The sequence below is a fragment of the Rana temporaria genome, chromosome 9, assembly GCF_905171775.1.
Source record: "Rana temporaria chromosome 9, aRanTem1.1, whole genome shotgun sequence".
NCBI classification, from domain to species: Eukaryota; Metazoa; Chordata; class Amphibia; order Anura; family Ranidae; genus Rana; species Rana temporaria.
The window spans coordinates 138,394,153-138,409,903 of NC_053497.1; the positions used below are offsets into that span (position 1 = coordinate 138,394,153).

Here is a 15,751-nt window from a genome sequence, read left to right on the forward strand (position 1 = left end):
TGGAAAAAGGTTTTTTTTCTTTTTTTTTTTGAGTGTACGGGAGGAATAAATCAACGATGTTACTTGAAGTGTGAGGTTTTTGTGCTGAACTTGTGATTAAATTCAGAGACTGTGCCGACGTTTATAATGCATAGAATCTATTGACTATTCGAACTCGTATATGTCCGTGCTCACTCACTTGTACATACAGCCCTCTTACTATGCATAGGCTGCCGTGTGTGTATTTATTTATTTTCTTTGCTGTACAGTGCCTTGAAAAAGTATTCATACCCCTTGAAATTTTCCACATTTTGTCATGTTACAACCAAAAACGTAAATGTATTTTATTTGGGATTTTATGTAATAGACCAGGGGTCTCCAAACATTCTAAACAAAGGGCCGGTTTATTGTCCTTCAGACTCTTGGAGGGCTGGATTTTAGCAAGCGGGAGTGAAAATTTTGCTGGCATCAGTGGGAGTAAACATCTGGTATTAGGGGGAGGAATAGTGCCCCATTGCTGGTATCATAGGGAGGAATAGTGTCAGTGAGAGAAATGGTGCTCCATTGTCATTGTCAGATGGCAGAATAGTGTCTCGTATCATTGGGAGGGAAAGTGCTCCAAGGGCCGGATAAAGGCAAGCAAAGGTCCGCATCTGGCCCTCGGGCCGCAGTTTGGAGATCACTGTAATAGACCAACACAAAGTGGCACATAATCGTGAAGTGGAAGGAAAATGATAAATGATTTTCCACATTTTTGACAATATCTGAAAAGTGTGGTATACATTTGTATCAGCCCCCCTGAGTCAATACTTTGTAGAACCTCCTTTCTCTACAATTACAGCTGAAAGTCTTTTTTGGGATGTCTCTACCAGCTTTGCACATCTAGAGAGACATTTTTGCCCATTCTTCTTTGCAAAATAGCTTAAGCTCTGTTCAGTTGGATGGAGAGCAGCAATTTGCAAGTCTTGCCACAGATTCTCAATTGGATTTAGGTCTGGACTTTGACTGGGCCATTCTAACACATGAATATGCTTTTATCCAAACCATTCCATTGTAGCTCTGGCTGTATCTTTAGGGTCGTTGTCCTGCTGGAAGGTGAACCTCCGCCCCAGTCTCAAGTCTTTTGCAGGTTTTCTTCGAAGATTGCCCTGTATTTGGCTCCATCCATCTTCCCATCAACTCTGACCAGCTTCCCTGTTGAAGAAAAACATCCCCACAATGATGTGTTCAGGGTGATGTGCAGTGTTCGTTTTCCGCCACACATAGGCCCGGATTCAGATAGATTCGTCTATCTGCGGGCGTAACGTATCTCAGATACGTTACGCCGCTGTAACTTTGGGCGCAAGTTCCGTATGCAGAAAGAACTTGCGCCCTTAGTTACGGCGGCGTAACGTATGAGTGGCGGCGTAAGCCCGCCTAATTCAAATGGGGATGTTGTGGGCGTGTTTTATTTGAATTTAAGATGACCCTGCGTACTTTACGTTTTTTGTGAACGGCGAATGCGCCGTCCGTGAAATATCCCAGTGTGCATTGCTCCAAAGTACGCCGCAAGGACGTATTGGATTCGACGTGAACGTAAATGACGTCCAGCCCTATTCGCGAACGACTTACGCAAACGACGTAAAATTTTCAAAACTCTGCGCGGGAACGACGTCCATACTTAACATTAGCTACGCCTCATATAGCAGGGGTAACTATACGCCCAAAAAAGCCTAACGTAAACGACGTAAAAAAATGCGCCGGCGGGACGTACGTTTCTGAATCGGCGTAAATACCTAATTAGCATATTCCTTGCGTAACTATACGGAAGCGCCACCTAACGGCCAGCGTAAATATGCAGCCTAAGATACGACGGTGTCAGACACTTACGCCGGTCGGATCTTAGGGAAATCTATGCGTAACTGATTCTCTGAATCAGGCGCATAGATACGACGGCCCGTCGTATCTACTATCTGAATCCGGGCCACAGTGTTTTGCGTTTTAGGCCAAAAACTACAAGTTTGGTCTCATCTGACTAGAGCACCTTCTTCCACATGTTTGCTGTGTTCCCCACATGGCTTCTCGCAAACTGCTAACGGGTCTTCTTATGGCTTTCTTTCAACAATGGCTTTCTTCTTGTCACTCTTCCGTAGGGCAGATTTGTGGAGTGCACAACTAATAGTTGTCCTATGGACAGATTCCAGATGTCTATAGACATGCACAGCAGCGTTGCCAACCTACCAGATTGAAATTTACTGACGCGGCACTCAAGATTTACTGGCACAGCCACGTTTTTACTGATACCTCCAAAAGTTACAAAATTACAGTTTTAAGTGCAAATTTCAGTATTTAGGCTACACATAAGTACACTATGCAATTAGCAATGTGATTTAAGGTAGATATTCAGGTAAAAGGCATATTTCTTATTTTATTTTCAATATAGTAAGTAAGTGGCTCAGGGGCAGGACTGTCTCGAGGGCAAGTAATTAGAATGGGCAGGCACGCACACATGAAATTAACTCTCACAGTGTCATTGACAGCAGTGTGCAGCAGCACAGATCACCGACATGACACGTCATTCCTAAGTCAGTGACAGTCTCTCTCCATGCCAGGTGGTCCCTTCAGTCCCCTCTAGTCCAGTCCAAGACAGTCCCGCGCCCGGCTTGCCTTGCTCCTGTCCCACAGACCCGCATACAAAGGCTCTGGCCGCTCTGTTTGGCTCCCTTGGCTGGCTCCAGACCCGAGCTGCGTATGCCCAGTTCTGAGCCAAGCGTCACAGCCATATTTTTTACTGGCAACCTTTTTGCTCTTACTGGCAGGAGAAAAGTGCCTGTTTTTTACTTCCTGCCAGTAAAAATACTGACAGTTGGCAGCACTCACGCACAGTGTGGCTCAGCCCCGCCCCCCTAAAATATTTGAATGACAGCAGCAGTGGCCAATCATGGAAGCTAATCGTGAAAGCTTTTTCACCCTAATACTAATAAAGTAAAAAATAACCTTTAGCCTTTACAACCACTTTAAGGCCGGGTACTCACGACCAAACATGTATGGTGAAAGCGGTCCGTCGGACCGTTTTCACCATACATGTCTGCCAGAGGGCTTCTGTACGATGGTTGTACACACCATCGTACAGAAATCCGTGCGTAAACAATACGCGGGGCGTGTCCGCGGTGTCGCCGCGTCGATGACGCGGTGTCGCCGCGACAATGACGCAGCGACGTGGGCGGCCCGCCTTTAAAATGCTTCCACGCATGCGTCGAAGTCATTCGACGCATGCGAGGGACGGCGGGCGCCTGGACATGTACGGTAGGTCTGTACTGACGACCGTACATGTCCGAGCGGGCAGAATTCCAGCGGACTGTTTTAAAACAAGTCCAGGAATATTTGTCTGCTGGGAAAAGGCCCGGCGGGCAAATGTTTGCTGGAATTCGGCCCGCTCGCGCCCACACACGACCAAACATGTCTGCTGAAACTGGCCTGCGGACCAGTTTCAGCAGACATGTTTGGTCGTGAGTACGGGGCCTAAGAATTGTAGGCAAGGCCCATGATGCCCTATACACAATTATACATTTAGCTTTCTGCTTGAAAGTCAAAAGGGGCACTTTAAGGCAGGACTTTTTTTAATCTAGTTCAGGCAAGTTATAGAAGATTTTTTGGAAGATGTTCTGAAAATGATTTGTATATTCAGATTATTCAATGTATTGTTTCACAATTCAGTTCTTTGTATATTTATTGAATGATTACGGTATATGTGGACCAACCACAGGAACATGTTACCACTTTTTATGCTTCTGGCACAATTTCATTGTAATTAGCTGCTCCGCTCATTTTCCCTTTGAACAGTAGCGTGTAATTGCCCTGTGTGTGAAACGATCGTTTGTTAGTAGTAACATTTCTTGATCATCTGTAGGGAATGATTTTCCAATAAGTTGGGAGAAGTTTTCTCCCATTTCATACAATGTCAGGAATTTTTTGTATCTAGAAATAATTAAGTTTTTGTGTTTTATTGAATATTTGGCATATTTTCTTCACAAATGACCATTCAAGGGCAGCCTTAAGCCTCATACACACGACCGAGGAACTCGACAGGCGCAACACATCGTTTTCCTCGTCGAGTTCCTTGTTAGGCTGTCGAGGAACTCGACAAGGCAAGTTTCTCCATTCCCGTCAAAATGGAGAACTTGCTCTCTTTTTGGCTCATCGAGTTTCTCAACAGTTTCCTCGACGAAAATATACACACGACCGGTTTCCTCGGCAAAAAAATATCTCCCAGCAAGTTTCTTGCTGGTTTTTGCCGAGAAACTCGTTCGTGTGTACGAGGCTTTACACTTGCACAGATTTTTCAATTATTTGCTGTACGCTTATGCAAACTTTCAGATATTGCTTGCTTGGTAAGTGTGGACATGGCATTCAACCTGTATCTGCAGAAATGTTTTTCATGAGCTCACATGTTGGGCCAATATGGTTTTTATTTGGCTGATGCTCAAATATGGCTTATTGATGACCTACTTGGGTTGGGGGGTTGTAATGCAGAGTGATCATGTCATTTCCACCATTAGGACTAATAGTGTACATTTCTCTTTTCAGAAACATGGCATACCTGTACCTGTGACACCCAAGAGCCCCTGGAGTATGGATGAGAACCTCATGCATATTAGGTAAATCACAGCTCCCTCTCTCACAGTTGTCTCTCGTTTGGTGGGACTGTCCCTATTTGAGAACCAACTCCCACTGTCCCAGTATCCTCCTTCATTTTTCCTCCTGTTAGTGTGCTTTATAGAGCTTTAAAAATTTAAGCCATTTAAAGAGGATATTCAGCCTTCCCTCTCACCCCATTTTTGTTTTAAACCCCTGCTTACTAGGTGGTAGGTTCTGCAAGGTTCAGATTATTATTTATTTTTTTCTTTTAATCCACGGATGTGAAAATCCTGAAAGAATGTAAAACACACACACACACAAATAAGTGCACTTAAGGGTGCGCTTTAGTCCACCCCCAAAGGGTCCCTGATCCCCGGGGACGCAAGGCTCCGGACAGGGACATAAGGTGCCAATGGTCCGCTAGGTCAGCCGAAGCCGACCATCGAATACTGGGTCGGGGGGTTCTTCGGAAGAGAGACTACCCCACAAGGGCAGGGGAGGAAGGAACCAGAAAGTCACACATCCTCCCCCTAGATGTTATGTATCAAGTACCTGGTAACCAGAGCCCGGTTGTAGAAGTAGGCCTCTCTTACAGCTCCGGCTTGTGAGCTGCTGGATAGGGAACAGCAGACTCAAGAGCCTGGCGGGGTAGGAGTGCTGGCTGGCTGGATAGATGAGTAGATGTAGACCACTGCTGGAAGTGTAGACTGGAGCTGAAGTAACCGGAAATAGGGTCCGTGACACTGACAGAAGATTCACAGCAACAACTGAGAAGGCAAGCTGGTTAATAGACAGCAGACGGAAGCAGGGTCAAACAAGCCGGATCACATTAGATAGTTCAGATATTCAGATGGGGTAAGCAGGAGAGTCGTCGTGGTACAGGCAGGTAGGTCAGGCAACGGTGGATCAATCAGAGGTAGGTCGATAGCAGCCGAGGTCAGGATCGGAGAGGTGCGGAAGGTCAAACAAGCCGGGTCAAAAGGTAATAGCAGATAATCAGGTTTCTTCAGGTAAACAACGTTCAGAGACTGTAGATCAGACAGCAATGTGCTGGAGCTGTCAGTGTCCATTTAAAGCCGTTTTTGGCGCCAAGGAGTCAGCGCGCACGCCCCGCCGTGCACGCGCCGTTAACGCACGCGCGCGACGATGTGCAATTGCGCGCCGCTGTTTTAACCCTCTGGAAGGGTTCCGAGATTGAGAGGTGAGTCCCTGACACTAGATGTCAGGCACCCTTCATCCTAGTAAGAAAAAAACACACATAAAAGCGAAAGTGAAAAACAGTGGAGGGAAAATAAATAAAAATAAATAAGTGGCCGTGAATGTGCACTGGCCGGGCCCTGAGGCCTGGAAGACAAAAAATTGCCCGGACTAAGCCAAAAGCCCCAGCCCGTAAAAAGTGCACAGTTCAGATACTCACCCTCTGTGGATCCAGCATTGTCCTGCTGAAATCCTCTTGACTTCTGCCATGTTCTTTGTGACGTCATTGGGAGGTTGCCAACTCCTCCAGGTTCAACCGGTGGGTCACTAGGTGTCACTATGCTCCCTCCCTCCTTTTTTAATGAAGGGCTATGTCTGCTGGGGTATGTGACCTGCATATCACAGGAGGAAGCAGAGTGCACATCATTTATCTGCTAAAAGGTGTCACATAGGCAAGTGATATGCATGGGGGTGGGACTGAGCATTTAGATGACAGCTGTAAATGTTCTACCCACACCCCTTTCTTACCCCTAATGATCTACAGCTCAACAGAATCAGGACTCTGCACCCCAAGAGTCCATCCCTTCAACCCCCACCTTCCACTTCAACCTTTTCCCTCTTCTACTCCCTTTCTTCACATATTTTTCCCTTCCTACACCTACCCCCAGCCCATCCCTTACCTTGAACTCCTTCATGCGCCTAAGACTCCCTTTTTTCCAAAAGCATTTAGCAAACTCACTGTCTTGGGCTAACCACTGAGCAAAACCAAATGAGAGTGAACAACTTTAGGGGTTGCCCCCAGTAGTGTATTTAGGTTTTGTGCTGCCCTAGGCCTGACTAAACTCATGCACCCGCTAATTTAAATATGACCCACCCCTTCCTGTCAAGACCACACCCCTTTCTGTTTAAGACCTGCCCTGAAGATGGGACATTCAAAATTAGAAGCAGCAACACCCCCCCCCCCCCCCCACAGTTGGGGAATTCTGGCCGCCCACAAGCCGGCGGGGACTTTTTCGATGCTGCCCACCTGCAAAGTGCTGCCCTAGGCCTGGGCCAGGATACAGCATTGGTTGCCCCACCATTGGAGGTGCACACCAATCTAAACCACTCACTTCCTCCATCATTAAGACTAGTAGCATTTAGTAAATGCGATAACTGGAGCCTAGAGCACAATCCTTTCACCCTCCAGATATGTTACATAATGTAACTCCTGTTGTACCTCAAATTATTTGGAACCCCCAAAAAATCACTGCTCATTGTCACATGTTTTGTATTGTGAAAGAGCCGTTGTATTTAAATGCAGCAACAAGTCTAATGTTAATCATATTGTGTTTTTTCTTCAGCTTTGAAGGTGGTATCTTGGAAAACCCAAAGGTGAGTGTGGATTACAATCTTATTATTCAAATTTAAACTCTGTAAATTGATGAATGCTTTGTGTACCTGAATATTATAGACAATAGAGAGGGAGGGGTGAGAATGCAAGCTGCAAACGCCACCAACATTGGCCTTATCAGAGCCCTTTCTATAGAAAAAAAAAACTTTTTTTTTTTTAAAGGGTTTTATATTGGGAAGGAAAATTAGCTTCATGATCAGTAAGCACATTTTTAAGTTATTTTTGTGTTTGCGTTAACTCTTACATTTGTTCATGCTATGGCTCTTCATATTTTTTGCAATTGCATTTAAATATAAAAGCTTTCAGATTAGCCACTAGAGGGAGCTCTCCGAATGCAACAGTCATTTCCTCTGCCGAAAGCCACTCAGGGAGTGCATTGTTTTTGATGACTAAGCTGACTCCCAGGCCTGCATTGTGGGACAGAGCAGTAAACAACCACTGTGTAGCACTGCAGGATGGCAAGTGGAGCCCGTGTATGTAATGATCAAATCTGGCTGCCCAGGTGTTCATATTGTATATAATGATATACTACTTACTATACCTAGAAATATTTTTTTTCTTTAACACACAATACATTTTTACATTTGTCAAATTTTTTTTGAAAAGGCTGTGGATTGCTTTGAAAAAAATATACACTTTCTGTCCTGGGGAGCTAACAATCTATAATGAAGCAGCTCATTGAGATACAGGGAAGCCTACAGCCCAGTGAGTGAGAAAGACATTGTCTTCATGCTCTGACAGTCACTAAGAGCTAGGTAAACGATCCGTCAGCACTAATTACACTATCAGTCAGAGCGAACAAGCCTGCGGGGCAGGGATGGAGCCTGGAGATGAGCCATGCTGTGGCAGAAGCAAGAATCCACTTTGTTCCAATATTATGATAAACATTTCAGTCTCTGATCAGCTTGTCAGCCCAAGTGGCTGGCCTGTTTAACCCCGGCATGCGGCAAAACGTACTCCGATCCACAAAGCCCTTCATAGACTTCACTTGTTATTCTTTGCTATGTTAAGATACTAGTAGGAGAACATTTGTGTATGGTCAGATCAGGGAATCAGGTCTGCATGTCTATAGGCTGCCCCCAGCGCCTCCTGTTGGAGTCCACTTGGAGAAACCATCTGATTGAATAGGACTGATTTTCCAACTGAGAACCAATGTCTGCAGAACTCTTCTCCATAGGTTCACATTCGATTATACGCAGGGCTTTTTTTCTCAGAGAATAGGTGCAGGAACTCCCTACTTCCAAATCACCCCCTATCCACCTCCGATAACCATTCCTTGGTTCCATTCCCTACCCACCTCCGAGCACCATTCCTTGGTTCCACCCCCTATCCACCTCCGATAACCATTCCTTGGTTCCACCCCCTATCCATCTCCGATAAACATTCCTTGGTTCCACCCCCTATCCATCTCCGATAACCATTCCTTGGTTCCACCCCCTATCCATCTCCGATAACCATTCCTTGGTTCCACCCCCTATCCATCTCCGATAATCATTCCTTGGTTCCACCTCCTATCCACCTCCGAGCACCATTCCTTGGTTCCACCCCCTATCCACCTCCGAGCACCATTCCTTGGTTCCACCCCCTATCCACCTCCGAGCACCATTCCTTGGTTCCACCCCCTATCCACCTCCGAGCACCATTCCTTGGTTCCACCCCCTATCCACCTCCGAGCACCATTCCTTGGTTCCACCCCCTATCCACCTCCGAGCACCATTCCTTGGTTCCACCCCCTATCCACCTCCGAGCACCATTCCTTGGTTCCATTCCCTACCAACCTCCGAGCACCATCTCTTGGTTCCACCCTCTACCCACCTCTCGGTGATGGATACAAAACCAAGTATCAATTTGTGGTGCTAAAAAATTTGTATATGATAGAAAGTAAAATAGATCCCCTGTAGCCAGCAACAATGGAGCTCCCCAGCAACAATAGACTCTGAACAGCTAGCAATTATCCGCTTAAGGACCGCCTCCTGCACATTTACGTCGGCAGAATGGCACGGCTGGGCACATGCACGTACAGGTACGTCCTCTGCTAGTGCCCATCCGTGGGTCGCGTGCCCGCGACCCGGTCCGAAGCTCCGGGACCCACGGACCCGATAGCCGCTGGAGTCCCGCGATCGGTCCCCGGAGCTGAAGAACGGGGAGAGCTGTGTGCAAACACAGCTTCCCGTTCTTCACTGTGCCGCCGTCATCAATCGTGTGATCCTTTTTATAGGGATACACAATCCATGACGTCACACCTACAGCCACACCCCCCTACAGTTAGAAACGCATATTAGGTCATACATAACCCCTTCAGCGCCCCCTTGTGGTTAACTCCCAAACTGCAATTGTAATTTTCACAATAAACAATGCATTTCCCAAAAATGGTCCCAAAAAGGTGTCAAAAGTATCCGCCATAATGTCGCAGTCACGAAAAAGATCGCTGCCATTAGTAGTAAAAAAAAATTAATAAAAATGCAATAAAACTATCCCCTATTTTGTAAACGGTATATATTTTGCGCAAACCAACCGATAAACGCTTATTGCGTTTTTTTTTTTTTTTTTTTTTTTTTTAAGTTGATCAATGGATCGACTTCAGTACAACCAGTGTGCCCATCGATGGTTTGAAACTTGATAGCTGGTTTCTGCTGAAGCGTATTAATTTTGATCTGTCTATGGCCGGCTTAACTCTTAATTATCTTGATTTCTTCATCTCTCTTCCCATCTGTAGTTTTAGAGATGTACTCCTAGAAATCTCTATCTATAGATCTCTCTCTCTCTCTCTCTATCTCTCTCATATATATATATATATATATATATATATATATATATATATATACAGTACAGACCAAAAGTTTGGACACACCTTCTCATTCAAAGAGTTTTCTTTATTTTCATGACGATGGAAATTGTAGATTCACACTGAAGGCATCAAAACTATGAATTAAAATATGTGGAATTATACATAACAAAAAAGTGTGAAACAACTGAAAATATATTTCATATTCTATCTAAGGCATACATTATGCAACCAAGAGTTAAAAGGAAGAAATTTGCTCAATCTCCTCATCAACAGAGTCAGTGTTCATGGGAGAATCCCTCCTGCAGCGTATTGTGTTCTGCCAGTGATTTGTGCCCCACCAACAGAATATAGTGATCACTGCTGGCGACTATAGCCACTGGCATGGATAGGGCAACAAAAAAAACCCAGTCTGGTTGTACTAAAGTCAATCGATGCATCGATTTCAGCACAACTAGCCTGCCCATCGACTGATTGAAATTCAGCTGGTTCCTGTTAAACCGGCCAAATTTCAATCCATCTATGGCCAGCTTAAAGTGGTTGTAAACCCCTTGGAAAAAAAAAACTGCAAGACAAAGGCATAATGAGCTAGTATGCATAGTATGAATTACTTACCTTAGATTAAAGCCCCCGCAGCGGTCCTCGTACCCACCTAGGGCTGGCGACATCTCTCCCGGAGTCACTTCCGGGTATCGCAGGCTCCGGCACTGTGATTGGACGGAGCCGTGATGATGTCAGTTCGCGCATGCGTGCGGGAGCCGCCGGTAACGGCACTCACTGAAGCAACGGCACGTACGTGATGACTGTGACGTCGGCACATGCAGATACAGAGGATATCTCCTAAACAGGCTTACCTGTAGCAATAAAGTGATTGTAAAGGGTTTACAACCACCCTAAAGCTGGCCATACATTATACAAATTTCTTGTTAAATTTCCTTTAATATTTACCTTCAACTATGTAGTGCAAGTGCCTGCCTGATTGCATACACATTGAAAGTGTTTAGGTTTGACCTCATATTATATGGGAATGGTAAATCTAAAGGAAAGTTGTACAAGAAAATTGTATAAGGCCCCTTTCACACTAGGCGCTAAAAATAGCGCCTGCAAACCGACCTGAAACAGCTGCTGCTGTCTCTCCAGTGTGAAAGCCCCGAGGGCTTTCACACCGGAGTGGTGCGCTAGCAGGATGGTAAAAAAAAGTCCTGCAAGCAGCATCTTTGGAGTGGTGTGTATACCGCTCCTGCCCATTGAAATCAATGGGGCACCGCGGCTATACCGCCTCTGCAGAGGCGCTTTTGCAGTGGTTTTTAAACATTTCTCGGACGCTAGCAGGGGGTAAAACCCCAGCGAAATTGACTTTGCCGCCGCCCCAGTGGGAAAGGGGCCTAATGTATGGCCAATCTTACTCTCTATCATCTCTATTTCTTCATCTATTTCTTCATATATTTTTCCTGTCTGTAGTTTTAGAGCTATATCCCCCTACAAATCATCTATTTATTGATCTATATCTATCTATTTATCAATCTATATCGATCTATATCTACTGTATCTATCAATCTATTTATCAATCAATCAATCTATATTTATCTTTCTATTTATCAATCTATATCTACTGTATCTATCTATCAATCTATTTGATAAATAGATAAATATCGATTGATAAATAGATTGATAGATACAGTAGATGTAGATCGATATAGATTGATAAATAGGTAAATATAGATTGATAATCTACATCGATCTATATCTACTGTATCTATCTATCAATCTATATTTATCTATCTATTAATTGATCTATATCTATCTATTTATCAATCTATATCTCTATTTATCTATCTAATGATCTATTTATCTATATTTATCTATCTATCTATCTCTATCTAATGATCTATTTATCGATCTATTTATCTAGCTAATGATCTCATTATCTATCTATTTATCTATCTATCTATCTATTTATTTATTTATTTATTTATTTATTTATTTATTTATTTATTTATTTATCTATCTATCTATCTATCTATCTATCTATCTATCTATCTATCTAATGATCTATCTATCTATATCTATTTATTTATCTATATCTATTTATTTATCTATCTATCTATCTCTCTATATATTTATGTATCTATCTATCTCTATCTATCTATCTATCTATAAATAAATAATCTATGAATAAATCGATAAATATCGATCGATAAATAGATTGATAGATATAGATCGATATAGATTGATAATCTATATCGATCTATATCTACTGTATCTATCAATCTATATTTATCTATATATTTATCTCTCTTTTTATTGATCTATATCTATCTATTTATCAATCTATATCTCTCTATTTATCTAATGATCTATTTATTTATTTATCTATCTATCTATCTATCTCTCTATCTATCTATCTCTATCTAATGATCTATTTATCGATCTATTTATCTAGCTAATAATCTCACTATCTATCTATCTATCTATCTATCTATCTATCTATCTATCTATCTATCTATCTATCTATATCTATGTATCTATCTATCTGTCCCTATGTCTGTCTATCTGTCCGGCCTCTCTCTTCTCAGGTACCTTGTCCTCTTAGGCCGTATGCTGCCAACTGCAAGGATTTAAAAAGAAAGGGAAAAAAAACAGATGGTTGGGTCATTTTCTGCCTCCATGAGAGCTGATTGAGAGGCAATGAGGCATTCTAATGTTAGAAAGATAGAAATTTACTTGCTTTAACTTCATATGGCGCTTTGAAAGAGTTCATTCAGACCGGGACACAACAACATCAACGGGGTGAATAAAACCATTGACGGCACAAGCGGCCTTACACTAGCATTCACTTCATGGCCCATTTACTGCTAATCTGTTCACCCCTCTCTGCTGCCACCTCTCCCTTTTCTCTCACACTCTTTTCTTCCTCCCCTCCTCTCTTCATTCTCCCCCTACTTATTGCTCCTTCCCCCACCTACGACTCTTTCCCCTTATTTTTATTATTATTATTTTTGGCCGCATTTTTTTTTTTTTTCGCCTCTGTTCCTTCTTCGATGACATCGCTGCAGCAGCCCCCCTGCCGGGCCAGATAAATGGAAAAGCCTGCGATACAGTGGCACCGATGACATGTCATTTGAACCGAAGGCTTTGAATAGAAAAAAAAAAAAAAAAAGTGTCTGACAATAAAAGGCAATGGCGAGACCGGGTTGTCGCTTTATTTCTATTTGGTTATTTTATTTAATAGAGGTTGTCAGCGGTGGAAGGTTTGAAAATTGGCCTCTAAGTGACTTTGATTTCCAGTGTTTAGTAAAGAGATTTGAATTGGGATATTTTACGGCTGCCCTGCAGACCCGACCCCCTTTTTTCACTTTTCACAGCCAATCTAGTGTTGAAGTTTTTCTTCTCGCTCGCTTTTCCTGACACATTGGCATGGAACAATAGGTGGTAAACTTTAGGTTTGTGGATAAATGCCTTGCCCGTCCATCTGGCTGTTTGTATGCAGCATTTGCTCTGGGGCCCTGGTTCTTGGAGCCCAATGCTGAATAGAAAAGGAAGCATTGGCTACTAAACAAAAATGTTTTTTTTTTTTCTGTTTTTTGTTTTTTTAATGGCGGAGCTTGATGGGTCTTGTAAAAATAAATCATTAATAGTTTTGTTTCTACTTCTAAACCAGCCCCGAATAATTTGTTGTCTGTGGCTGCCCTGATTTAAAGCAAACCTGTTCTTTGCCCATGCATGCCAATCAGCTGTGCCTACTCCTGCTTCTCTGTATCTCTATTTAGTCACCAGAGGAGAAGAAACTAGCTGGTACTTCTGGGTATAAGAATCATGTGATTCATTCTCCAGCGCTGTCACATGGTGGCTGGGGGAGTCCTTGGCTCTATGTAAGCTCCAAATGGAGCACTGTAAGGCCTCGTACACACGACGGGACCTGTCCGATGAAAACGGTCCGCGGACCGTTTTCATCGGACATGTGGGCTGGGATCATTTGGTCTGATGGCTGTACACACCATCAGACAAAATTTCCCGCGGACAGGATACGCGGTGACGTGGCCGCGCCGTGGCCGCGGCGACGTGCGCGACCCTGGAAGGTCAATGCTTCCACGCATGCGTCGAATCACTTCGACGCATGCAAGGGCTTTCGGCCGAGCGGACATGTCCTGTGAGTCATACAGACGACCGAACCTGTCCGACGGACAGGCTTCCAGCGGACATGTTTCTTAGCATGCTAAGAAACATTTGTCCGCTGGAAACCTGTCCGCTCGGCTGGGAATCTGGTCCGGTCGGCCGTACAGACGACCGAACATGTCCGCGGAAACTGTTCCGCGGACCAGTTTCAGCAAACATGTTCGGTCGTGTGTACGAGGCCTTATAGAGCACACAGGAGGGTGCAAAGGCCTAGTGTATTACCACAAGATCCACAACCAACCCTCAGGTATGAGATCTGCATATTTACATTGAGGAAAGGTGGACCAACTATATTGCCAAAAGTATTGGGACACCTGCCATTACACACACTTAAAGCGGTTCTCCACCCTAAAGTGGAGTCCCGCTAATCGGAACCCTCCCCCCTCCGGTGTCACATTTGACACCTTTCAGGGGGGAGGGGGGTGCAGATAGGAGGATTCACCTAGGAGGACCCAGGAACAGGCAGAATCAAACAGGTTTTTTATAGCATAGAAAGGGACAGAGTTGACAGCACAAGCACTGTACTGTTTAACCTGCTATAAAGGTAAAACCTCAGTTGTCTTGTTCTGCAAGGAGCCATGTCATGTCTGTACCTCCACTATTGCATCTTAAAAAGCATCAAAACATGGCATATGAAGAAAGGTTCCTGGTAGGAAGAGAGATTTTCTTTTTCTGTTTCTGATACAGACCAGAACAGCTTTGATATGATAAAGTGGAGTAGTGGTGAGACAAGACTCCGAATATTTCTCTTCAAATCAGCAGCACTTAAGCAAACCATACATTATGCAATTTTCTTTCTTTCAACCACAGGTTGAAAGAAAGAAAATTGCTTGATTCCCCCAACAACGCATTCAGTGTTGATAGGGGGAATTCCTCCAGCAGAGCTATTGTGCTCCGACAGCAGGAGGTTTCCCCGCTGTCAGAATACAATGATTACTGCCGGCAGCTATAACCACTGGCGACCGCACGGAAAAAAAAAGTCTGGTTGTTCTGAAATCGATTGATGTATTGGATTCAGTACATGCCCATAGACGAATCGTAATTCAGCTGAACCGCACACATTTTTGGTCCGTCTATGGCTGGCCTAAAGCAGACCATACATGGAGCGAATTTCAATGCCGCAACTACGGCTTGAAAAAAAAACGTTGCTCATTTCCCCTATCAACACGGACAGTTGTATTCTCCCTTGGGGGGTGGGGGAAGTAGTCCAAGGCTATACAGGCCGTTAGCGATAATCGCATGTCAAATTTGGCAGGCTGGTTGTACCCAACTTGGTCCATTTGGCATGCCCATACATGGCTCGAATCTCGGCTGGTTCAGCCTTGGCCTATGGGCAGCATTCTGAGCAAAGAGCCAAGTGCTCCTTTATCATCATTCCCCAGGCTGCAGAGTGTCCTGGACCAGGCTGCATTGCTGATTACTCACCTGCGAGCCCCCTTGCTGGAACATCTTCTCAAGATCTTCAGTCCTCTTGTTTGGCCAGGCCGAAGTGACGTAACTTATGCACATGAAAGTTCATTTATTCCAGCACTTTGCATATTCTGGATTTGTACACAAAGCTGGGCATGGAAAGAGTTTGCAAGGAGGAAGGCAAAAATCCTTTA

The 15,751-nt window shown here is 44.1% G+C and overlaps 1 protein-coding gene across 1 annotated transcript in view; it reads left to right on the forward strand.

The window, feature by feature from the left end:
* ASS1 (argininosuccinate synthase 1) overlaps window positions 1–15,751 on the forward strand; it is a 159,979-nt gene that overhangs the window by 64,458 nt on the left and 79,770 nt on the right. The window contains exons 8-9 of the mRNA XM_040324650.1: window positions 4,546–4,616; window positions 7,137–7,167. Coding sequence (XP_040180584.1) covers window positions 4,546–4,616; window positions 7,137–7,167 — 102 coding nt within the window. The remainder of the gene's footprint in view (window positions 1–4,545; window positions 4,617–7,136; window positions 7,168–15,751) is intronic.